The 26,017-nt window shown below is 43.1% G+C and overlaps 1 protein-coding gene across 6 annotated transcripts in view; it reads left to right on the top strand.

Moving 5' to 3' along the window:
* DAPK1 (death associated protein kinase 1) overlaps positions 1-26,017 on the top strand; it is a 223,117-nt gene that overhangs the window by 148,818 nt on the left and 48,282 nt on the right. For all 6 annotated transcript variants that reach the window (XM_064291150.1, XM_064291149.1, XM_064291153.1 and 3 more), the window contains exons 4-17: positions 668-806; positions 2,623-2,752; positions 3,251-3,299; positions 3,389-3,415; positions 3,916-4,068; positions 4,418-4,463; positions 5,741-5,830; positions 7,448-7,540; positions 10,265-10,384; positions 11,274-11,372; positions 12,368-12,466; positions 14,248-14,346; positions 15,339-15,536; positions 17,572-17,769. In XM_064291150.1, coding sequence (XP_064147220.1) covers positions 668-806; positions 2,623-2,752; positions 3,251-3,299; positions 3,389-3,415; positions 3,916-4,068; positions 4,418-4,463; positions 5,741-5,830; positions 7,448-7,540; positions 10,265-10,384; positions 11,274-11,372; positions 12,368-12,466; positions 14,248-14,346; positions 15,339-15,536; positions 17,572-17,769 — 1,540 coding nt within the window. The remainder of the gene's footprint in view (positions 1-667; positions 807-2,622; positions 2,753-3,250; positions 3,300-3,388; positions 3,416-3,915; positions 4,069-4,417; positions 4,464-5,740; positions 5,831-7,447; positions 7,541-10,264; positions 10,385-11,273; positions 11,373-12,367; positions 12,467-14,247; positions 14,347-15,338; positions 15,537-17,571; positions 17,770-26,017) is intronic.

Genomic DNA, 26,017 nt, shown 5'->3' with positions numbered 1-26,017 from the left:
AACAGCATTTACATATTAAACAAACAAAAAAGAAAAATCCTTTTCAGACCATATATTACGATTTTTGGTTTAAGAATTTAAGATGATGGATTTTCTAGGCACCCTCTAATAGGGATATGAAGATATAGTCCATAAATCATATACACTGTCCATTTGTAGGTTTTAAATTTTTCTCAGTGAGTTAAGACCTCACCTTTAAATAGGTTTAATTAAAATATTCTAAAGAATCGTTGATTTTTTTCCCCCATCGGATCTCTGTCCCCCCTCAACCCCCCCATTTGTGAACATAGTATTTAGGAAAATGATACCCAATTTCTTCCAAGCACCAAAACAAAAACCAAACACCAAACCGTTCCCATCAACTCTATTCCGACTCATAGTGGCCTTATAGGATAGAGTAGAACTGCCCCCCACAGGATTTCCAAAGAGCAGCTGATAGATTCGAACCGCTGACCTCTTGATTAGCAGCCGAATTCTTAACCACTACGCCACCAAGCATAAATGCACCTTGATGCAGAATTCCAAAGGTGTATTGATTCGTGCCTAGCTGTTTCAGCATATCTTTATGCTGTTTTCTTGCCTGGAGTTTGAGTACTCCGGTAGTCTGTGAGTGAACAAATCAGTGTGAAACAGTTGTCATCAATAACCTTGGCTTCCTGGCTCTCAGTGTTGCAGGTGGCGAGCTGTTCGACTTCTTAGCTGAGAAGGAATCTTTGACTGAAGAGGAAGCAACGGAATTCCTCAAACAAATCCTCAATGGTGTTTACTACCTGCACTCCCTTCAGATTGCACACTTCGATCTTAAGGTAGGTTGCAGGCTGTGATCCGGGTGGAAGCGGATGCAGACCACAGCACTGTTTGTAAGAGAAATGGAGGCATTAAATAAGCATCTTAAAGACATACATTTTTTTTTTTTTCCTGCATGAGTTTATCAAACAGAATTATCAATATAAATCAGCAAGTAGATAATGTATGCCTGCTGCAGGGATTTCTGCTTTTTGAGGGGAAGAGGCTTAAGATGAACGCTTTCATTGTGGAATCTGTGGTGAAGAATTGAGGGGTTTTACCAGTAGGGTCTTTAAGCAAGGGGGCTGCTCTTGATTACCAGGACATCTCCAGCTGGTGTGGCCAGAGGCTGACACACTTTTCACTCTCCCTGTGGCTCCTGGAAGTCCCTGGAGGGCACGGGTTGCTTATGATTGGCTACAAACCTAAAAGTTGGTGGTTCGAACCCACCCAAAGGCATGATAGAAGAAAGCCCTGGTGATCTGCTCCCATAAAATTGCAGCCATGAATGCCCTCCTTTGGAGCAGTTCTAGCCTATAACACATGGGGTCACTATGAGTCAAAATTTGTCTTTGTGGCTCTAGGGCAGATAACATGGAAGGTGTCTTGAGCTGTGTTCTCCTTTCATTAGAGAGGCTAATGGGCCTAACTCAATCAAACCAAACTTTTAGGGTGGCTAACTGGGGTCTTTGCTTGGCTGGAGGTAAGGAATGATGGGTTATAAAAAGGAATGTAAGTCATACTCCCAGCTGTCAAAGAGTTTATGGTCTCCTGGAAAGAGAAGACATAAACATGTGAGACAGGAAGTGGCAATGTAAGATTCAAGTCACAGTTGAAAGCAGTGAGAAGAGATGTCACAAAGCCGGGTGTGCATGACTGCCAAGGGGATGATTCAGATAACTGGTGCTAGGATCAGACTTCAGAGAGGGGAGGGTTTTCTCCATACTTACTGTAGCAGAGATATCAAGACCCCATCTGAAAATTTGGCAGTGGATATGAGTGATGGTTGCACAACATGATAAATGCAATCAGCGTCACTGGATCGTACATGTAAAAAAATGCCAAATCGGCAGATGTGTTACATGTATTTTTAACACAATAAAAAAAACCTTGCCTGTATCTTCCCAACACTCATTCCTATGTAAACTCCCCAAAGGCTGCTCACTGCAAACACCTGCGACTCTCTGCCTAATGTCTTTTTTTCTGGCCCTAGGAGCTGAAAATGCCAAAGAGTAGATGCCCACACAGCAGCTCTTGACAGTGTAGGATGAGGGGGTGGTGGATAAACCCCCCAACTTTCCCCTGCTTCCACTGGAATAACTCTGAGTTCTACTCTTTCTTCCCGAGTTCCCTAGAGGGGTTTCGCTGCAATCACCCATACCTTAATAAGACAAGACACCTTGTATCAGCTTCCTTCCTTCTCTCCTTTTCCTGTCCCCTCGTTATTTCCTGGTGACACTTTCCATGTACACCACTTGCGCCCGAATCCTTGTCTTAGATTTTCTTCTGGAAAAACTTAAACCAAGACGTTTCTTTTTCCTGGTGTTCTCTTTCAACTACCCTTTTTCCCTACTTTTTGGTTGCTTTTTTTAGGAGAGGAGCCCTGGTGGTGCAGTGGTTAAGAGCGCAGCTGCTAATCAAAAAGTCAGCAGTTTGAATCCACTAGCCACTCCTTAGAAAACCCATGAGGGAGTTCTACTCTGTCCTATAGGGTCTCTATGAGCTGGAATTGACTCAACAGCAGTGGGTTTTGGGGGTTTTTTAGGAGAGGGGAAGAAATATTCTGTCATCCTTGTCCTTACCATAGTATATCATAGCTGCTTCTTTTTTTTTAAGCCTGAAAACATAATGCTTTTGGATAGACATGTCCCCAAACCTCGGATCAAGATCATTGACTTTGGGTTGGCCCATAAAATTGACTTTGGAAATGAATTCAAAAACATATTTGGGACACCAGAGTTTGTTGGTAAGTTTCTTTTATTTCTCATAAACGTGATGATCCAAAATTTCCTCTGCTGTAGGATTATAAGGAAACCCTGGTGGTGAAGTGCTGCGGCTGCTAACCAAAAAGTCTGTAGTTTGAATCCCCCAGGCGCTCCTTGGAAACTCTATGGGGCAGTTCCACCCTGTCCTATAGGGTTGGTATGAGTCAAAATCGACTTAACGGCAGCGGGTTTGGTTTTGGAAACGCTGATGGCGTAGTGGTTAAGTGCTATGGCTGCTAACCAAGAGGTTGGCAGTTTGAATCTGCCAGGTACTCCTTGGAAACTCTATTGGGCAGTTCTTTTTTTCCACTCTGTCCTGTTGGGTCGCTATGAGTCAGAATCGACTCAACGGCAGTGGGTTTGGTTTTTTTGGTTTTTCTATAGGATTATATCCCTGGCCCATTTTCTGACTTATACATGAAGATAGAATCTGACATTTGCTTCCCTCCCCAGCTAAGTGTGTGTTTATTTCCTCTTAGCTCCTGAGATAGTCAACTATGAACCCCTTGGTCTCGAGGCGGACATGTGGTAAGGAGCCTGTCTGGGTGGTGTTGTCTTTCTGATTTATTTTACCACACTTCTGACCTGTTTTTTTTTTTTTTTTCCCTCTGTCTTAGGAGCATTGGGGTAATAACCTATATTCTGTAAGTATCAAAATCCACAACTACGCCCTTAGCCATTTTCTATGAGACCATATGTTTTATTAATCATTAAAGGCGTGAGGTTGATCTCCTCTGCTGACACATGGTTTTTATGTAAACATATTCATTTTACACCCCCAGAATACGTTTAGTTTATGCTAATGAAACGTTTTCTCCTAATTCTAAATGTTTCTTCAGAAACTATGACATAGTCGCTTGAAGGAAAGCTTGGCTGTCTGTCACTGCTGAGAAAATAGGAAAAAGGGGTTTTTAACTACAAGACACTTTTCCAGATAAACTTCTTAAATGAATCTTTTGCATTACGCTAACTGTTTTATTCATGACAGTTAACTGTCCTATAAAATGTAATTGAATTCGCTAGTGCTTGCCCAGGGGCCAGAAGATAATCTTATTCCACTCTACCCTTATCAGGTATTGTAGGAACAAAATGGCAACATGAGAGATAACTATAAATGTTCTGTGCCTCCCTTTATTTTTAACAGCTTAAGTGGGGCCTCCCCGTTTCTTGGAGACACAAAGCAAGAAACATTAGCAAATGTATCTGCCGTCAACTATGAATTTGAGGAAGAATACTTCAGTAATACCAGTGCCCTAGCCAAAGATTTCATAAGGAGACTTCTGGTCAAGGATCCAAAGTGAGTGTCTTATTCCCGAAAGGCGCTGCGCCACGCCTCAGCTAGCCAGGCGTCAGCTCTGTTCCCCACGTGCCACCACGTTAATCAGCCCCCGGGTGTTTCTGCCTGGCGAAAGGAAACACTTCAGAAAATGCAGTGTCCTTGTTATCTGCTCAGTCAGCTTCTGCAGGCACCATGGAATCATCACGGAAAGACCGATGTAATTTTCAGCTTTCTTCCATGAAGCAGGCCCCAAACTACGTTTTCTAGAGTGTCTGTTTGGTAGGCTCCGCCCGCATGGAAACAACCTCAGTGTTTACTGTTCTGGTCACAGCATTTTTTTTTTTCTCTCCCTCTTCTACCCCCAAAGGAAGAGAATGACAATTCAAGACAGTTTGCAGCACCCCTGGATCAAGGTAAATTACATTTTAGGTTGCTCTTGAAGTAATTATAGCCCCAAACCAGACCAGTTGCCATGGAGGCAATTCTGATTCATGGCAACCCTGTGTATGTCAGAGTAGAACTGTGCTTTGTAGGGTTTTCAATGGCTGATTTTTCAGAAGTAGATTTCCAGGCCTTTCTTCCAAGGTGCTTGTGGGTGGACTTGAACCTCCAGCCCTTTGGTTAGCATTTGAGCATGTTAACCATTTGCAACACCCAGCAACTCCTGAGTATTATGAGGCATAACGGAATTCATTTGTCCCAGAGTATATTGCAAGTTACTATGGATTTTAGCAACAGACCACATCCGGGGTATTGTGTTTGCTCTTGTGCCATATTCTAAGAAAACTAACAGATTAGAGTGTATCTACCTGTCTGCCAGTGGGGGCTTGTGTGTTGCTGAAATACTAAATAGGTTTCACTGGAGATTCCAGGCTAAGATGGCCTAGGAAGAAAGGCCTGACAGTCTACTTCCAAAAATCAGCTAGCGAAAACCCTATGACTCACAGCAGTGGATTCCACAACCAATCACGGGAATGTTTGAAAACTGAGCAGCATTTTGTTTCATTGTGCACGGGGTTGCCATGAGTTGAGGCTGACTCAGCTACAGCTAACAACAGCAACACTATTAGGGGATAGGCCAAATTTACTGAGCTCTGAGGTCCCTCCAGGAACCCTGGTGGTACAGTGGTTAAAGTGCTGGACTGCAAACCAAGGGGTCAGCAGTTCGAACCCAGCAGCCACTCTGCAGGAGAAAGATGTGGCAATCTGCTTCCATAGAGACTTACAACCTTGGAAACCCTATGGGGCAGTTCTACTCTGTCCAATATGTTTGCTAGGCATTAGAATCAACTCGACCACCATGGGTTTGGTTTTGCCTTTGGTTTGAAGTCCCTCCTAGGTCTAAATTACTTGATTAAGTTAAAATGTCTCATAACATGGCCTTGCTGTGAATCTTGGCATTCTCGAACTATCAGTGTTGAAAATTGTCATTCATCTCGGCTCCAAGTTCAACTTTTCGCTTCTCCCCAGTATCCAGCCTTTATGGCTCTCAAACCCTCAGCCACAAGCATTAGCCTCCCGAGACTGGGTTCCTAGGTTCTGCGTACTACCCCACCTTGTCGTGCTACTTGCATGAGGTAAATGTGTGTCAACATGCTGGCTAATGAGAGGTTTCCAAAAGTTGTCATATAACATATCACTATAATTTGAGAGTTTAAAAAAAAATTTTTTTCTTGGACTTTCATTTTAGCCTAAAGACACACAGCAAGCACTTAGCAGAAAAGCGTCAGCAGTAAACATGGAGAAATTCAAGAAGTTCGCAGCCCGAAAAAAATGGAAAGTAAGATTATTTGATATGGAGGGGTTGGCAAATTCTGTTTGCTCTGCAGAACCCTGTCTGTTCAAAGTCCATCTCTTTTGATAATGGCCATTTGGAAAATATCGATCCATCTGGTTGGTTTTTTGGGTTTTGTTTTGTTCTAATTCACTCTGTAGTCTGCTGCACCACCAGCCTTTTTTCAGAGATAGGCAAAAACGATATTTCAGTCCTTTCGACTCCTATTTTCAAATGTAATTTTGCATTTTTTTTTTTTTTAATCGGAACCATTCCAAGGGCATATTTTGGATTCAGCTCCATAAAGTTATAGCGAAGTCTTTTCTCTTGGCCCCACGAACCAGGTTTTAAACAGACTTGTTCTTTGTGGTACGCAGCCGGGCATTATATTTACACCAGAACTTGGGGAAATGGTTCTCTCAACAGCCTTTGTCTATGAATGGTTTGGTTGGAGCGGGGAGTGAGGTGGGTGGGGAGCATTTGCAGTGTGGCCCTGACTTCCTCACCCTGGGTGGGGCTGTGAGCATTTGCAGTGTGGCCCTTTGACTTCCTCACCCTGGGCGGGGCTGTGAGCATTTGCAGTGTGGCCCTGACTTCCTCACCCTGGGCGGGGCTGTGAGCATTTGCAGTGTGGCCCTGACTTCCTCACCCTGGGCGGGGCTGTGAGCATTTGCAGTGTGGCCCTGACTTCCTCACCCTGGGCGGGGCTGTGAGCATTTGCAGTGTGGCCCTGACTTCCTCACCCTGGGCGGGGCTGTGAGCATTTGCAGTGCAGCCCTTTGGCTTCCTCAGCCTGAAAGCCTCTACACAGGCTGTGTGTGCATACCAGCCATCCTTGAAAAAAAAAATCACAGTTTGTAGTTAAGAAGGCTGCAGGATGGCTTTCCGTGCCCAGGGTCGTATCAAATCCAGGGGAAGCAGGTATCTCCCTAGCACTGGGCCAGAAATATAGCTCATTTTCATGCTCATCAAGTTTGGGGGTGTCATGACAGGGATGAAGAGGCCCATAATACTAGAAGACTTTAGACCTTCCTTTTAGCCCCGAAGATACCCTTAGAATAAAGCTTAAAATACACAGTAAACAGACACACGTTCTTTACATGTTGCTTCTGCCGTTGAATGTAAATGCCGACGTATTTGTCCTATAGACTAAGGGTCCCCTACCTGTCGGTTTCCACCTCTGTGTGAGGTCTGATGATCAGATTACCTAGCATTATCCATGCACCTGTTAGATCTTCATTGACCAGAGTATACAGGGCAAGGCCCCTGAAAAACATGAGGGGGGTACGTGTAAGGGGCTTGTCCCGAGTCAGATCACGTGTCCCAAAGAGCAGAGATCAGAGTAGCAGGAGAGGGGTGTGGAGCATGCAGGTCTGTGGTTTAATAATGAAATTCAGGAGCATCTTTCTCCATCCCGTTGTCTTGGTTCATAAGGCCTTTAGAGTTATTCTTTAAGCAAATACCACCCAGCCCACCTGTGAGATTGCCCACCCCGAAGACTGTATGCTGTAAACAGTAAGCACTATCCCAAAGCCTGTGCCATTTGCACTCATTTGAGGATTGTTACATAAGTTCTCTCTCTCCCTGCCTTTTTCCTTCCGTTGTTTTCTTTTGTTTTTAAAGCAATCGGTTCGCTTGATATCACTGTGCCAAAGATTATCCAGGTCATTCCTGTCCAGAAGCAACATGAGTGTTGCCAGAAGTGATGATACTCTGGTAAGCAAATCAGTTTCCTTTGCCGAGGTTCCTTTTTAACACTGTATTTAGAATGTTCAAGTTAAATTCTGTTTGCTCAACAGTCCAGAAAACCTGAGGTCATGGAAACATCAGGCCTTTTCTTCCTCTCGAGGTGGTGGGGCAGGCAGAGGCGGGGTGATTTGAGGAACCCTATTGCCTCTTCTCTCCTTTCCTCTCTTTGTCCTCATTGGCACTATATCCACTCCCACCCCTATTGCCTCACTCGCACACTTTGGTAAAAAAGAGACTGGCCAGTAGAAGAGGAAAGAGCTTGTTCTAATTTGTACAAACTAAAATTAAAAACCTGTTGCCGTCAAGTTGGTCCAGACTCATAGTAACCCTGTAGGACAGAGTAGAACTGCCCTATAGGGTTTCGAAGGAGCAGGTGGATTCAAACTGCTGACCTTTTGGTTAGCTGCCAAGTTCTTAGCCACTGCGTCACCAGGTCTCCACACTAAAATTAGAGCCCTCAGATTGCCACTGACATAGGAGAATCTTAGACCATAGTAGTAGAAAAAGGGAAGATTGCCCTTCCTCCCTCCACACATCCCCCAGAAAATCAGGGAAAATGCAGTGTTGCTTTCTGGCTTATGTCTCAGTAGACCTGAAGACTAAACCCACTTGACTTAAAAAAAAAAAACCAAACCCACTGCCATTGAGTTGATTCTGACTCATAGTGACCCTGTAGGACGGAGTAGAACTGTCCCATAGAGTTTCCAAGGAGTGCCTGACAGATTTGAACCTGCTTGACTTACTGACATAATATTGACAGCCCAAGGCTCCTGAGAACAAACCTAAGTTTTTTCTCCACTAATCCAAACTGAAACCTAATTCCAGATTAACCCTTCAGATATGACTGGACGAATCTGAATTCAACAAGACTTTCCCCTGACAGTCAGCCAACAGGGCTTTGTGAACTCCGGAGGCAAAGGGACTCCAGAAAAGGCGGAAAGGGTGGTTCTGTGGGAACCACCCTCTCCCGTAACTGGATCGTCTGTGTTGCCTTGAGTGGAATCCAGGGACTTCAAGGGCAGGGTCACACATCAGCAGACACCAGCATTTCTTTTTCCTGGAGCTAGTAGTTTCGCTGAGGCTCCAGATCTAGCCTTGTAGAGTAAAAAGAGATAAAACAAAATAAAGAACCCAAGCCAGTTGCCAGTGAGTTGACTCTGACTCATGACAATCCTGTGTGTGAACCCTGCTCCTTAGGGTTTTCAGTGGCTGATTTTTGGACGTAGATCACTGAGTGGGGAAGAAGCAAGACAGGAGCAGAAGAGAGGATCAGGAATTGTCTGAGACTGGCATTGGAACCAAGAAAAAGATACAAATGATTAATCTAAATCTTAGATTCCTGTTGCTGCTGGCAGTAATAATGCGAGTGATTTTAAGATTATAAATTGCGTTCATCCTGAAGAATCAGGTGGGAGAAAATATATGTGTTGCAATGAATAATGTAGCGTATGAGAGGGACCCAGGGTCGGGTAGAAACTTCGAGCACGGAGATCGCCTGCCAGACCTCAGATTCTGTCATAGCCTCAAAATTGTGCTTGTCACAAGCACAAGTTAGAACAATCTGCTTTCTTTCGTTCTCCTCATTTCTCTTGACTTCCACTTTGCCACAAATGCCTCTTTGTCATCAACTTGCATTGTGGTAGAAATCAATACCAGTGGTATTCTTCAACGTGTATTCTATAAAAAGCTTATTAAAACCCTCATGAAGCTTGTTTGAGTTCAGATCTGTAGAGAAGAGAAAGCAAAGTTCAGAGGAATGCTTTATTTCTTCTGCCCCTACAAGCAGACATTCTTGGATACACTCTTCCAGACCTGAAATTTCAATGGCTATAAGTATAAATAATATACTAATAAGTATACTAATGTAACTAATATAAGTATAACCAATAGTTATAACTCTATACTTATAAATCCAGAAAATTTGGGATTTTTTCTAGTTTATTCTTTGGTTTTAATGTGCCATATTTTAGAAATATCTTATTATAGAAAACTTTGATGATATAAAATTTAACTAACTTCTTTTTGAACATTTTCTAGTTATTTTCCCTTTATATTTAGGAATGTATCCATTTCCCTTTTTCTGGACCTTATTTTCACTTTTCTCCCCTTTTTGGGCCTAAATTTAAATAATTGTGACCAGCCTAAAGAGAATTTTCCCATGTTATTCTATACCTAGAAAAGGAAGAAACTCAAGTGACCAAAAGTGACAATTCTGTACTTGGAAAAATTGCAAGTTAAGAATATCTCATTCAAAGACAGACAGCATTTCCTTGGTTCTATGGTTTTTCTTTTTCCATGTCTAGAAGGAAAGTCCAAAGCATGTCTTGGTTATACCTGAAATTTTCCACAGTGGTGTTTGGGCTGATATTGTGACAGATTCCTAAGATAAACCCAAAGGATAGTTTGTCATCATTCATATTCTTCATCTGAACCTTGAAAGCTGATGTTCTCTGGGCTATAACTCAGGTGACATTAAGGCACAGGTAAATAGTAGATGGAGTTGGCTTCCAACATGGAAGAGGCACAAAGTAACGTCCTATTTCCCTTCATGACCATGAGGGTTTTTAATTACTAAATGGCTTACTGTCCTCTGAATGCCCCTTTTTACGAATGAACACTGATTTCTCTTATGGATAAGGGATCAGGGCCAACAAGCTAACTCCTTCTTCCCTCGTCACTGTCTCTCTCAAGGATGAGGAAGACTCCTTTGTGATGAAAGCCATCATTCATGCCATCAACGATGACAATGTCCCAGGTCTGCAGCACCTTCTGGGCTCTTTGTCTAACTACGATGTTAACCAACCCAACAAGGTCAGATACTATTCTGCCAGGGTGCTTGGAGGGTGGATCATGGGCGACTGGACACTTGGAAGTCCAGTGTGGAAAGGACTCCATCTGCTTCTCCCTTGTCCCTTCCCGTTGGAAACTCCACTGTTGAAAAATCACTTCTGTTTAGAGAGAGATTTTAGTTAGAAATGAGGTCTTTTGAGCTCATGGTCTTCCTTCATACAAGACCTCTCTACATGTACGTATTGCACCTTGTCTTAACTGCCTAGTGCTGCTGTAACAGAAAGTACCACAGTGGTGGTTTAAAGAGCAGGAGTTTGTTTTCTCACAGTTCAGGAGGTTAGAAGGCCAAATTAAGAGTGTGGCTCTAGGGCGAGGTCCTTCCTTGTTGATTTCAGCTTCTAGTACCCGCCGGCAATCCTTGGCATCCCTGGGCACGTAGATGTGTTTGCCGTGCGTGTCTGTCTTCATATGGTGTCTTCCCCCTGTAGTTTGTGTGTCTATTCTGTTCTTTTTAGAACTCGTAAGTGATGATGAGTTTAAGACCTACCCTACTCTGGTACAACCTCGTTAATATAACAAAAGAAAACCCCTATTTCCAAATAGGGTCATATTTACAGGTATGGGAGTTAGAATTTTAACACATATTTTGGGGGGCACAATTCAATCCATAACAGACCTCTACTGATTAAATCCGTGAAACTTGAAATACACTCATCCCGCAAATGAAAATGTCGCCTTTGATGATGAACCGGAAGGAAGAAGAGCCGTTGTGTTCTTCTGGTTGTTTCCATTCCTGTTATGCTGCGGGAGATAGGGAAGGTGTGTGGGGACAGCTAGGATACTTTGGGCTTTTCCTTCCCTACCAGACCTGTAAAATTGTACATATGTATTTTTTTCTTGCCTTTTGCAGCATGGGACACCTCCGTTACTTATTGCGGCTGGCTGCGGGAATATTCAAATACTGCAGTTGCTCATTAAAAGAGGCTCAAGAATTGATATCCAGGATAAGGTCATAATTCAGTTTTATTGCAAATTAATTAAGTTTTTAAGTATTTCCAAATGTCTCTTAATCACGGGTACGGGGAGGGGAATACAAAACAAACACATGTATGTACTAATTCATTTCTGTTTCCTGTAAAGGAAGGTGAAGTCCTGGAATAGCCTGGTACAATCTAACCCATAATGTTAGAAAGAAAAAGGCAAACATGTATCTTCCTCTTGGCACTGTGGCTTGATACGAGCATTTCTTTGTACACTACGCCAGATTTTACTCCTTAATGATCATGTTTACTCAGTAGTGTTAGATGTCACACTTGGAAAAGTTTTTGTTAGCTAATTAATCTCTTCAGAAATGTATTTGCCTACATGCTAATTGGAAACCCTGGTGGCATAGTGGTTAAGTGCTACAGCTGCTATAACCAAGAGGTTGGCAGTTCGAATCCTCCAGGCGCTCCTCGGAAACCTCTATGGGGCAGTTCTACTCTGTCCTATAGGGTCACTATGAGTCGGAATCTACTCGATGGCACTGGGGTTTTTTTTTTTACATGCTAATTAGGGCAACAGAGGGAATATGACGCATCCTGAAATGTAGCTCACATTGGAATGTAGACACTATTGATTACAGCTGCTGGTTGTTACCGTGGATACATCTTCAGCTTCCATAGACTTTGGGTAGAGCTTTACAGTGTAGGGAATTCTAACCAGGGGCTGAAATGAGAGGTTTTTTTTTTTTTTTAATCAATTTTAGATTTATAAAAAAAAGTTGTGGAGCATTGAAGAGAATTCCCATATACTTTTCACCCAGCTTCCCCTAATGTTAACATCTTACATAACCACTGTACATTGGTCAAAACTAAAAAATGAAATGAGGGTTTTATTCCTCCTGAGAGTTGTTTGTTTGGGCTTTGCCATCACTAGGAAAGGAAACACTAGTGAGTCTGAGTGATGCATGCGTTCAAGTCCACCAGCCCTCTCGAAATGTAACTCTGTGTTGGTTTTGTACAGGGCGGATCCAATGCCATCTACTGGGCCTCTCGGCATGGCCACGTGGATACCTTGAAATTTCTCAATGAGAACAAATGCCCTTTGGATGTTAAAGACAAGGTAAGGCTACTTCTTTTCTCAGGAGGGACAATTTAAACCAAACCCATGGCAGTCGAACTGATTTGAACTCTCAGTGACCCTGTAGGACAGAGTAGAACTGTCCCATAGGGTTTCCTAGGGTATAAATCTTTACAGACGCAGTCTGCCACATCTTTCTCCCACAGAGCAGCTGGTGGGTTCAAACCACCGACCTTTTGGTTAGCAGCCGAGCGCTTTAACTACTATGCTACCCGGACTTCTAGGAGGGATAAATGGAAGTAATAAAAGGATGTATTTGAAGGCTGGCATGCCATGCGCATGAGGACCCAAAAAAGCATTCAGGACCAAAATCTTCTTGCAGAGAATTTAAGTTGGAAATTTCTTCTTGCTGGTGGTTTGGTCTGCTGTTAAAATCTGCTTTTAGCTGAAATCTGCCAGATTATTGCCGTAATATGTAAGCAGTAAATTATCTTCCCTGTAACGAGAAAACTCAAAGTTCTAGCAGAAAGACAACCAGAACAAGAGCTGGGTCCTGATTCTCTCTTGACTCTCCTTGTGCTTTTAAACAGATCTCTTCACCTTTTTTTCCTCTTTGAAGTTCTTCCCTCTTTGAGATAGTTGACAATGCTGACCTTACTATCACTGGCACCAGAAGGATTAATGTGATAATGCACATAAAGGAAGGCTTTTTTGGCAAAGAAGTTTAAAAAAAGTTACTGATTTAGCAAGATACCTTACTTCCGTGTCGTGTGTACGTACATCTCATTCAGTGTACACAACAAACTGTGAATAACTGGCAGTGCTTGAACCTGGACCCAGGATTCCTACCTCTTCATCCATTATTTACCGTACACCACATCTCTGCTTTAATACTTGTAGATGAATTTGTTGTGTTCGGTCAGGGCTGCCACATACAGTTGTATGGGTTGTGCACTGCACAGAGAGTACCATATCTAAGAGATGACATTCACATCAAAAGTACATATATTTATTGTAGCAGCTTTCTAGCAGATGGCAATAAAATATCTGTTTTTAAAATATATATATATATTCCTGCAATTTTTTGGCAGCTGTAACTCAAGTATAAGGTGTACCTATTGCTGATTTACAGCAAGCTATTTTTTTATTGTATGAGCTACTAGCAGTGTTTTTTTTAAATCTGTAAGAATGCAAGAAATTAACCTCTAAGCATAGTCAGACAATGAAGTGAGAAATTTGTTAATAAATAAAACTATTCATTTAAACAACTGCTGTATTTAAATGGAGCCCTGGTGGCACAGTAGTTAAGTGATATGGCTGCTAACCAAAAGGTTGGCAGCTCAAATCCACCAGCTGTTCCTTGGAAACCCTATGGGGCAATTCTGCTCTGTCCTCTAGGGTTGCTATAGGTTGGAATCAACTAGATGGCAACTTTTTTTTTAATTCATTTAAATAGCTCCTAGTATTAAAAAGGTAATTTTGTGATTTGTTAAGATCACATAGCTAGAAGTATCAGTATGTAAAGAAGATTGAGACAGCCATCACAGAAAAGGAAAAGCATCCTCACTGGGTTGTGTGGGCTTGTGAGTTTTCTTACAAACACAGTGAGAAAGGTGTGTGGGCTTAACACCAGCTGTGTGGTGAACACCCTGCCCTCAGGCCCCTGGCCCAGTCACCAAGCCTGGGGCATGTGGCCTGAGGAGTCTTGGTGCAACCAAACGGGAGGGTGTGGAATCAGGCTTGTTTGTGAGTGGGCCCCCAGCCCATCGCCACAGTCTGCTCACAGGGGTGGCTCTGAAATGTTAGCTCCATTTCTTTTGCAGTCTGGAGAGACGGCCCTTCATGTGGCAGCTCGCTACGGCCATGCCGACGTGGTTCAGTTACTCTGCAGTTTCGGCTCCAATCCCAATATCCAGGACAAGGTGGGTCACCATAGCTGATGTCCTCACTTCCTTCAGCTTTCTGCATTGATGTACAGGCAGCCAAATGATACAGTCAGTACACTGGAATTTTATCCAAGTTAGATCTTCTGTCTTAGCTTACAGAGGGCAGGGACTCAAAGAGAACCAGTCTTTAATATGGATTAAGTGCTGATGCCAGGAATAGTTCTGAGCACTTAATATTTATCATTCATTTCATTCGCTGGACAGCCTTGTGAGATGGGTCACTAATATTATCATTCCCATCCTACAGATGAGAAAACTGAGGCAGAGAGAGGTGAAGTAACTTGCACACAGTTGCACAGCTTCTAAGTGGTGGAGCCTGGGGCTCGAACCCACACACCCTAGTTCCACAGTCCATGCTCACAACTACTGTATTGTAACAGCCTCTCAGAGGCAGATGTACATGTCTAATGATGCTGGTCATGAAAATATAGGCCTTATATACTTTATAGACCTCACGGGCAGGTCTTTCTTTGATTGGTTAAAGCGTGGCTATATCTCCATTACTTCATGCCAAACTAAGAATACCACTATGGGACTCATCTCTGTCAAGACTGTTAGAAGGATTCCTGTTCAAAGAAGTACTTTCCCACTGTTAACAGCCTCAGATTAAGCAAATGAAGGCACTTATACAAGAAAGCCATATAAGTTTGCCCACGTTGTGGCTGTGTTGCTCAGAAGAGCTGAGATGCTGGTTCTAGTGGGCTCCCAAGAGTCATTTGCCAGGTAGATGCTGAAACATGTGTCAGGAGTTGCGGAAAGAACCCTTAGGAAGGAGGAACATCAGAGCTGCCTCTTAATTGTAGTGCCTGTGTTAGTTATTTCAGATTAATATTTAGCTCCAGGAGCTAACGGGCTCCTTCACTCTGCAGCCGTGTTGTTGTACCATGGAAGTTGGCCAGTATGCTCACCATGCCTGGGTTTCACATTATTGTGCTCCTCTTCCTCTGTGCTCTTGTCTCCCCTGCCAGGAGGAAGAAACCCCCCTGCACTGTGCCGCCTGGCACGGCTATTACTCTGTGGCCAAAGCCCTTTGTGAAGCCGGCTGTAACGTGAACATTAAGAATCGTGAAGGAGAGACACCCCTCCTTACAGCTTCAGCCCGGGGCTACCACGACATCGTGGAGTGTCTGGCTGACCACGGCGCCGACCTTGATGCCTCCGACAAGGTGCTGTATGGGTGAATGGATCACGCTTACCCAAAACTGATCTGGGAGGGATGGCGGGACCACAGGACTCCTCAATTAGTTCACCTAAAATAGCACACTTGAAGGCAGCAATTTGTAGTTCTGCTTTCTTGTCTTTGTTCTAAAGAGCCTCTCTGTGAACTTTCCTAGATTCTGTTTAATAATTAATGTGACAAAATTTATGATTTGGTCCAATGACTTGGGGCTCTTTTATTTTTTGCCTTTTTAAAAAGCTGTGGAGCAGGTACTGTGAGGATCGCTAAACCCAAGGCAGTCCTCATTGAGGACTAGAATTGGCAATGCACTATTAATTTTTAGATAAGCAAAGACCCATGTTAATTTACTCCCATCACCTGCTATTTCGTAGAAAGATAACAAACCACTTTGTCTGACAACCTCAATTCCAGACCATGTGTTCCCTTTTTCAATTAAGCAAATTCAGCATAATCTGTTTTTATTGTGAATTTATGCTTAAAATGAGGTTGTGATATTGCTCTGTATCATGAGATTTGGGACACTGTAGTTAATATAGTAACTGTCATCTGTGGAGCATTTTCTTAGTAAAGAGCAGTGGTTCTCAGCTGGAGGTAACTGTGCCCCCAGGGGACACATGGCTATGTCTGCAGGCATTTTTGGTGGTCACAACTGGGAGTGGGGGCAAAGGCCAGGGGTGTTGCCAAACATCCTACAGTGCACAACATAGCATTATCTCTCCCAAAAGGGTAATAGTGCTGAGATTGAAAAACCCAATACAAAATTCTAGAAATCATTCAAAACTTTCTCCCCAGCTCCAGAAGCTCAACACCCTGTTTGTTCACCAGGGACTCTATAATGTTGATGTTAGGTGCCGTCAAGTCTGTTCTGACTCACAGCAACCCTATGTACAATAGAATGAAACACTACCCGGTCCTGCACCATCCCTGCAATCATTGCTATGCTTGAGCCCATTGTTGTAGCCACTGTGTCATTTCTTCTTGTTGAGGGCCTTCCTCTCTTTCACGGACCCTCTACTTTACCAAGCGCGATGTCCTTCTCCAGGGACCGGTGCCTCCTGATAACATGTCCAAAGTATATGAGATGAAGTTTTGCCATCCTTGCCTCTAAGAAGCATCCTGGCTGTACTTCTTCCACTCTATAATAGGCAGAGTGAATTTCCAGGCCAGGCTGCTATGGAATGCAGAGATTAAGCTTGTTATATTCGTTTCTCATATTTATGACATCCCTTGAGCAAATTATTTCACCTTGCTTTCTCACTTTCTCCTGGTACAAAATAAAAATCATAAGCTTTCTTCTTAGGAGGTTTGTAAAGATTGCTGAGCAAATGTTTTTAAAGTGTTTTTCAAATACTTTGGTAAAACAGGCCATTAGAGTTCCAAAAATGACTTAAATCATCTGCATTCAGAGACAGAAAGGAGTGTAGGTTCTTTCTGTCTGATTGTGCTTCCCAAGTCTACATTAAGCTTGTTGGCGGCGGTGGTGGTGGTAGAGGTGGCTGCCCTTAAGTCAGCTCCCAAGTCACGACGGTCCTATGCACAATGGGACCAATTGCTTACCCAGTCCTGTCCCTCAGACCAGTGTGATCCATAGGGTTTTTATGGGCTGATTTTCAAAAGTAGTCACCAGGCCTTTCTTCCTAGTCCATCTTAGTCTGGAAGCTCCACTGAAACCTGTTTATCAGCACAGCAACATGCAAGCCTCCACTGACAGACTGGTGGTGGCTGTACATGAAGTGTGCTGGCTGGGAATCAAACCCAGGTCTCCCACATGAGACGTGAGAATTCTACACTGAACCACCACCGCCCTCGATGGGCAGCTTAGTCTGTATCATTCAGAGTGGAATGTATAAGGCCCACCCCCTCCCAGGAGTAAAGCTGATGATTTTAATCCTCCTTTAAAAGGCTTTGCAGTACTCATATCGTTGCTAACTAATCCCAGCGTAGTGAAGGCAGGCACGGTGGCAAAACTAGATCCGTGTGCCTAACTGAAAAGCTCTCATCGTCACTGGTGTTTGTTTCAGGATGGACACATTGCTCTTCATCTTGCCGTACGACGGTGTCAAATGGAGGTCATCAAGACTCTGCTTGGCCAAGGATGTTTCGTGGATTTCCAAGACAGACACGGCAACACCCCCCTGCACGTGGCCTGCAAAGATGGCAACATGCCCATTGTGGTGGCCCTCTGTGATGCAAACTGCAATTTGGACATCTCAAACAAGGTAAGCGTGGAGGAGAAGATCCCTACAGGTTCCGCCGCTGTCTGTCCGCCTACCTGCTTCTGGGTTTAGGCCCAGTTTCTATTTGCATTTCTTCACTGTGTAAAGTGTCACTTACGTGGATGTGATCTGATTTTATCGGGCTCTGCCATTTTAAGTCATCTCACACATGACTTTTGAATGATTATTACATTAGAGAAAATTATTACATTAGCTAGCATTTCCTGCCTGGCCTGGTGATAAATTAATCAGATTACTACTATGGGCATCTAGTATGTACATGTGTGTGTATTTGTGTTTGTATTTAGACTCCTATAATCAGGGAACTTGGAAAAATTGCAGCAGCTTATCTTTGTGGAGCGCTAAGTCTTCAGGAAAATACCCAATGACTTTCTTAAGATTGCTAAGATCAGATTTCTTTTCTTACCTTTCCACATTGAGAGTTTTACGGTTATAAAATCATAACACCCTTTTTGTGCTACGTATATTTGGTAAGACTAAGGGTATACTATCATTTAGTGAATAATAAGCCAAACCAGTTGCTGCTGAGTTGGTGACCACAGTGCAATGGGTTTCTCTTATATATGGTCTTTCTGGCCCTTATTGATTGGGCCACAGCCTGCCTTGTGATTGGTCTGTTTTATGCACCTTACAGGAATTGGTCAGTCTGCTATGTTGCAAAAAAAAAAAAAAAAAAAAAAAATGCAAATAGGGTATGTAAAACCACCCAGTAGATTAAGTGACCTTGTAGGAATTGGTCAACTACTATGCGAATTAACTGACTGTGACCTGCTGAAGGGATTGGTCAGTTCACGGTCTGGTGTGAAGACCATGACTTGACATTGACAAGAAGTAGGCTTACATAAGGGCCAGTTGCACAGAGGTGGAGGGGGACCTCACCACCATCAAGAAGAGCCTGGAGCAGAGTGCATCTTTTGGACCCAGGGTCTCTGCACTGAGAACCTCCTAGACCCAGGAGGCAGAGAGCTGTAACACTGAAGACAGTGCAAGATGGTGCAGCAGCGTAAGTAGCAGAGAAATGGTGGCAGCAGTATGGGCAGTGGGAACCAGGAGACCTATGCAAGATGGCTGCAGTAGGCTTGGTGATCCATAGTGCCAGAGAGAACGGAGAGCCTTCGGGCAGGAGGCTTGTTGGCAGAGCCGGGTGTCTCCAGGCACTTGTCTTCAGGCACCAAAGAGCTGTACTACTTGCCTGAGCAGTAAAACAAAAATAAGGCCTGGCAGTGGGCACGGCTAAGAGAATGCCTGCAGTGGGCACGGCCGAGAGAAGGGCCGCCTGCTTGGAGGCACAGCCAAGAAGAAGCTGAGAGCTGTGTTGGTCAGAAGCTGTCCTGATTGAAGAACTATATCCTGTCTCTTGAGTTGTATCCTGCTACTTACAAGTTGATCCTGCTCCTGAGCTATAACCTGTTACTTCCCTAATAAACCACATAATCGTGAGTGTGGCCTGTGAATTCTGTGTGGCCATATCAACCAATTATTGAACCCAGCAGAGAAGTAGAGAGTGCTGTCTGGGGGGGCAGGAGTGTGGATGGCTGGTGTCAGAAATGGTGGAAAAGTTGGACAGTGGAGGTATGTCTGGCCTCCACCTTGTAGGAACTAGCTTTGGGCTGATCTTGATTCTTGTCCCTCATGCATGTATATGAGATCCCGACTATACTAGCAGACAGTGACCCCGTATGTGTCAGGGTAGACCTGGGCTCCACAGTGTTTTCAATGGCTGCTTTCTCAGAAGTCGCTAGCCAGACCTTTCTTCCAAGATGCCTCTGGGTAGACTCGAACCTCCAACGTTTTAACAAGCACATTAACTGTTTACACCACAGAATCCTAGTGAATAATAAAGAGTGAAAATAATGAATCACATGCTTCCACGTTCATAAAAATTCCCATACACCGACTTCTAGAAGCTGACTGACTCCTTTTTTCTGAGTACCGTCTAGATTTGCATTACCAAATAAGATAGAATAACTGGATATTCTTGCGGTTTTAACCCCGTAACTCTGTGAAAAGCAAGCACCATTCTGTTAGGATTCTGGTGAAAACGAAGTCCGAGTAGAATTTTTTTTTTTAAATGGCAGGTGATACTTATTTATAAATGGCACACTTGATGCCAGCATAATTTTATAGTGATTTGTTTGAGGTAAAAGGATGAATCCCTGAAACAGTTGGAAAATTATACTTTGACAGAAAAAATTACTCCTTTTGCACATTATGAGATTAATTCTAAGGAAAATTGAAATTGGTAAGCTACACACTTTAGAATTGTGAAAAGGCAATATTCTAAGTCTTAGCTCTCAGAGGCTGATTGCTTTCTTAGCTTATCCCATTCTAATCTTGCCAGATCAGTTATATAAGTGGCTTTAGGGAAAGCCAAGTGTAGCATTAAGCAACATCAAGACCTTGGCTTTCCTTCTAGGATTCCTTTGAATGAATAAAGAGCAGCTTCAAGGAACATTGTAGGGCTCGTTTGAATGCCTTTGACCTGGCCATTGTGTGGACAGCTGGCCTACTGTGTGCTTGGCATTCTGGTATTAGCTGTCAACTGGAAGCTCCTGGTACTTTGCGGTAACGTTAACAAGGGAATGGGCGTTGTCCCTGGCTCTACCCTGGCCTCAATGCAAAAGGTACAGTTGTTCAATATCCTCTTTTAAAAACCCAGCAGGATAATCTCAGACTTTCATACTTTAACACAGCTGACTTATTTAGTGGAAAAGCTTCTACCTGTTTGATACCGAAAATGGCCACAGTGGGTCATCAATGCTGACATAAAGCCACCTGGCAAAGCTTGTATTTTGACTACAGACAATACAATAGCAGTGTATAGAGGGCCTTGAATAGATGCTTTTGCCACTGGATGGAGCTCAGCTGAATTGCAAATCATTCGTTCCACAGTTTCAAACTCTTGGAATCCACAAGAAGGTTCAGCTCCATTCTCCAGAACCCATTTGGAGCAGAAGCGTGGTTATTATAACCAAAAACCAGCTGCCATTGAGTTGACCCCAATTCATGGCAACAGCGTGTGTGTCAATGTTTTCAATGGCTGATTTTTTGGAAGTAGGCTGGCAGGCCTTTCTTCTGAGGCATCTCAGGATGGACTTGAACCTGTAACCTTTCGGTGAGCAGCTGGGTGAGTTAAATCTTTGTATTGCCCAGCGACTCCGGATGAAGAAGAGGGAGAGCATATTTCAGGTTAAGGGAAATGTGTGTTTGGGGTCTGTGTAGGTGTTTCATATGACTGACACAGAGGTAGGTGTATGTGTTTGGGAAGGGGATAAATGAGGGGAGAGGAAGAAAATGAAGCTGGAAAGAAACTTTGGGTCCAGGTGGTAAAAGACCCAAATATAATGCTAAGGAGTTTGGGTTTGTTCCCAGCAAAAATATGGAGCCTTTAAAAATGTAAATTAAGGAATCTTGCATTCTTTTAAAGAAGCCCTGGTGGTACAGTGGTTAAGCACTCAGCTGAGAACCAAAAGGTCAGTGGTTCAAACCCTCCAGCTGCTGTATGGGAGAAAGACGTGGCAGTCTGCTTCTGTAAAGAGTACAGCCTTGGAAACCCTGTGAGCGGTTCTACTCTGTACTGTAGGGTCACTCTGAGTCAGAATCTACTCGATGGCATTGGGTTTTGGTTTTTGTGTTCTTTTATTTCTCTGAACAAAATATAATCTCTAAAATAACAAAAAGGCAAATAATCCAATTATAAAAAAATGGGCAGAGGACTTCAGAGACATGTGGGGCCCTCAAACCCTGACAACACCTCCTTTCTACAGCACAGCAAGAAACTTAATTTAGGTGCTTTATGAGAAACCTTATGACAATTCACCAAAGAGGAGACACACGTGACCAACAAGCACATAAAAAGATGTTGAACGTCATTAGCCTTTGTTGTTGTGCACCATCGAGTCAACACTGACTTCTAGCAACCTTACAGGACAGAGTAAAACCGTCCCACATAGGGTTTTCTTGGCTGTAATCTTTACAGGAGCAGATCACCAGGTTTTTTCTCCCATGGAGTGGCTGGTGGGTTTGACCACTGACTGGTTGACAGCTGAGCACTTAACCATTGTGCCACCAGGGTTCCTTCATGAGCTGTTAACCCCCTTTTTAAAAAAAAATAGGACAACAAAACCCCATTGCCACTGAGTTGATTCCAATTCATAGCAACACTATAGGATGAACAGAACTGCCCCATAGGGTTTCCATGGAGCGGCTGGTGGGTTTGAACCCTTGACCTTTTGATTAGCACCTGAGCTCTTAACCACTGTGCCACCAGGGCTCCCATTAAAAAAAAAAAATTAAAAAAAAAAACTCATTGTCAAGTCGATTCTGACTCATAGTGATCCTATAGGATAGAGTAGAACTGCCCCACATAGTTTTCAAGGAGAGCCTGGTGGATTTGAACTGCTGACCTTTTGGTTAGCAGCCATAGCTCTTACCCACTATGCCATCAGGGTTTCCGTTAGTCATTAACCAAAAAATCCATTGCCGTTGAGTTGATTCTGACTTATAGGGACCTTTTTTTTTTTATAGGACAGAGTAGAACTGCCCTATGGGGTTTCCAGTGAGCGCCTGGTGAATTCGAACTACTGACCTTTTGGTTAGCAGCCAAACTCTTAACCACTATACCACCAGGGTTTCCTAGGGAAATGCAAATCAGAACCATAATGAGATATCACCTCACCCCCACTAGAATGGCAATGATAAAAAAAAAAAAAAAAACAGAAAACAACAAGTGTTGGTAAGGTTGTGGAGGAACTGGGATCCCCTGCTGGTGGGGATGTAAAATGGTGCACTCACTGTGGAAAACAGTTTGGCAGTTCCTCAGAGCTGGACACAGAACTACCATATGACCCAGCAATCCCAATCCTAGGTGCATACCCAGAAGTGAAGGCAGGTATGCCAAGAGAAACCTGTACACCAGGTTCATTGCAGCACTTTTCGAAATAGCCAAAAGGTGGAAACAACCAAAATGTCCACCGAACAGATGAATGGATAAACAAAATATGGTATACAGTATACATGCAATGGAATATTATGTGGCTGTAAAGAGAAATGAATTTCTGATGTATGCCACAGCATGGATAAAACCTGAAAATACTACACTGAACGAAATAAATTAGACGCGAAAGGACAAGTACTGTATGATTTCACTTACATGAAATAAGCAAATACATAGAAACCAAAGATTATTAGTGGTTCCCAAGGGTGGGAGGGAGGGAGAAAGGGGAAATTTTTGTTTGGGTGCTTTGGAATAGTGGTGGAATGTTTTGGATGGAGACAGTGATAATGGGGGCACATGAAAAATGTAATCAATGTCGTTGAGTTGTCAGTGTGGACGATGTTGGGTTGGTGGATGTTTTGTTCTGTATGTTTTCACGACCATAAAAAAAAGAAAGAAAAAATGTAAATTTCTCAGTCCCTTTTAGTCATCATTTGTCCTTCTTCCCTTTTATAAAACTGCACTGTGTTGTTGTTATTAGGTGCTGTCAACTTGATTCCAACTCATGGTGACCCCACGTGACAAGACTAGAACTGCCCCATGGGTTTTGTGCGTGTGTGTGTTTTTAACATATGATAACATTTTACTGTGTTTTAAGTTAAAGATTACACAGCATATTAGGTTTCCATTTAACAATTTTTATACAAATAGTTCTGTACTATTGGTTACAATTTTTACAATGTATCACCATTCGTGTTATTTCCATTCTGTTCTGTTTCCACTGATCTGGCTTCACTTCCCCTCCTTGCCTTCTCTTCTTTGCTTTTGGGCACATGTCGACTCTTGGTCTCCTGTAGTTAATTGTTTAAGGGAGCGCATTACTCACGGGTGATATTGTTTGTTTTATAAACCAATCTATTATTCAGCTGAAAGGTGACCTGAAAAAATAGCTTCAAATCCAAGTTCAAAATTTGTCTTGGGGCAGTAGTCTTACGGGTTTCTCTAGTCTGTTGGCCCAGTAGGTCTGGCCTTTTTTAGGAATTTGAGCTTTGTTTTACATTTTTCCCACATTCTATCCAGGACCTTCTATTGTGTCCGTGGTCAGAACAGTCGTTATTGGTAGTCAGGCACCATCTAGTTCTTCTGGTCTCAGGTTAAAGGAGGCTATGTTATGTGGGCTGTTAGTCTTGTGGACTAGTTTCTTCTTTGAGCCTTTGATTTCCTTCGTTCTCTTTTGCTGCGTAGGAGTAGAGACCAATGGTTGTACCTTAGATGGGTGCTTGCAAGCTTTTAAAACCCCAGACACTACTTACCAATCTAGGATGTAGAACGTTATCTTTGTGAACTATGTTGTGCCAATTAACTAAGTTGTCCCCTGAGCCTGTGGTCCTAAGCTTTCTAACCCAGTGAACCAATGCCATGAGATGTTTGGACATGTCTAGGAAGCCTCTGTGACCGTGCCCTCTATGTGGTGTGTTATTTATGTAGGTATATATGCAGCACACACAAACATGCATATACATATGCCTACAAATACACTTATACCTGCACCTGCTTTTACTCGCATGTCTTCCTGTAGAGGTATATGCATCCATATCTATCCACATAACTGCACACATATTTTTTGATTGTTTTTACTGTTGTTGCAAAATTGCATACATTATAGCACTTACCAAAATTGTCCCTTTTCCTCATGTACTTTTTAGTGTTATTATTTATGTTAGGTTGGGCTGGCTTCTCCCATATTTGGTCTTGTCTTTTCCTTCACCAAAAGTATCAAGCGCCTGCCATCTAGAAATGATTCTCCCTCCCTCTTCCTCCCATTCCTGGTAACCATCAAAGAATTTTACTTTCTACATGTGTGTCTATTCTTGATTTAATAATAATGGGACCATACAGTATTTGTCTTTTTGTGATTGGCTTATTTCCCTCAGTATAATGTCCTCCAGATGTATCCACGTTAAAAAATGTTTCACGGACTCCTTGTTATTTTTTATAGTTGCATAGTATTCCATTGTATGTATGTACCACAGTTTGTTAATCCGTTCATCCGTTGATGGGCACTTGGATTGTTTCCATCTTTTTGCTATTGTGAATAATGTTGCAGTGAATATGGGTGTGCATATTGGTGTCACTGCTCTTATCTCTCCAGATATATACCTAGGAGTGGGATTGCTGGATCATGAGGTATTTCTGTTTCTAGCTTTTTGAGGAAGTGCCGTACTGTTTTCTGTAGTGGTTATACTATTTTACAATCCCAGCAGCAATGTGTAAGAGTTCTGCATAGGATTTTCCAGACTGTGATCTTTATGAGAGCAGATTGCCAGGCCTATCTTCCGAGGAGCTGCTGGGTGGGTTCAAATCGCCAACCTCATGTTCACATTTGCATCTCATGGTCACAAACCCAGGCACCTACGAGGCCCACGTACATAACATAAATGAGTGTGGCAGGTTGTGTGGGAACTGTGGTGAGCTGGGGAACAACAACTCCCCCTTCCCACAGCCCAAAGGAGGGAGCTGCTGACAGCGTGGCCAGACTGTGCCATTGGCTCAAGGGAAGCAAGTCTGGATTCGAGCATGTGAAATTTCTAGGTATGGAAATATTAGAAAATTAAAGGAAATGCACCCAAGGGCCATGTGTAGCCTGTGAACCACCAGTTTGCAACACAGACACTTTGGGCTGGAATTCACTCTGAAACTTCAAGCTGTGGGGCATACTTTCTGATGGATAGGAGATCCTTCTGCTTCAGTGGCATGGTCTAATATGGCTTTGTCCAGGAATGGGAGCACAGCTTTGAAATTTCACCTTATTCAGGTGTCCCTCGGTGGTACAAACTGCTAACACACTTGGCTGCTAACAGAAAAGTCGGCAATTTGGGTCTGCCCAGAGGCACCTCAGAAGAAAGGCCTGGAGATCTACATCTGAACAATCAGCCACTGAAAACCATGTAGTGCACAACTCTACTCTCACACACATGGGGTCACCGTGAGTTGGAGTCTACTTGACAGCAGCTCGTTACTGGATAGAATATCTCCAGTAACTGTCCTTCCATCCCTTCTTCCCTTACTGTGTCTAAATTTGATCTTTGGTGTAGATCTTTTCATACACGTGGGCCCTCAAGCCCTGACTCACATCTCCTTTCTGCCAGCACAGCAAGAAACTTAATTTAGTTACCTTATGATAAGCCTCCCTCCCTTTCATCCTTTGAAGTTTGATTTTGAAGTTACCCTTTAAACTATGAAAAATATTTGAAAACGTTCTGCTTGGCTTGTTTCCCTCAGTGGATGGTAGGT

Source organism: Loxodonta africana, chromosome 9 (assembly GCF_030014295.1).
Source record: "Loxodonta africana isolate mLoxAfr1 chromosome 9, mLoxAfr1.hap2, whole genome shotgun sequence".
NCBI classification, from domain to species: domain Eukaryota; kingdom Metazoa; phylum Chordata; class Mammalia; order Proboscidea; family Elephantidae; genus Loxodonta; species Loxodonta africana.
The sequence above is the reverse complement of the archived record's forward strand: the minus strand, read 5'-3'. Positions and strand labels throughout refer to the sequence as shown.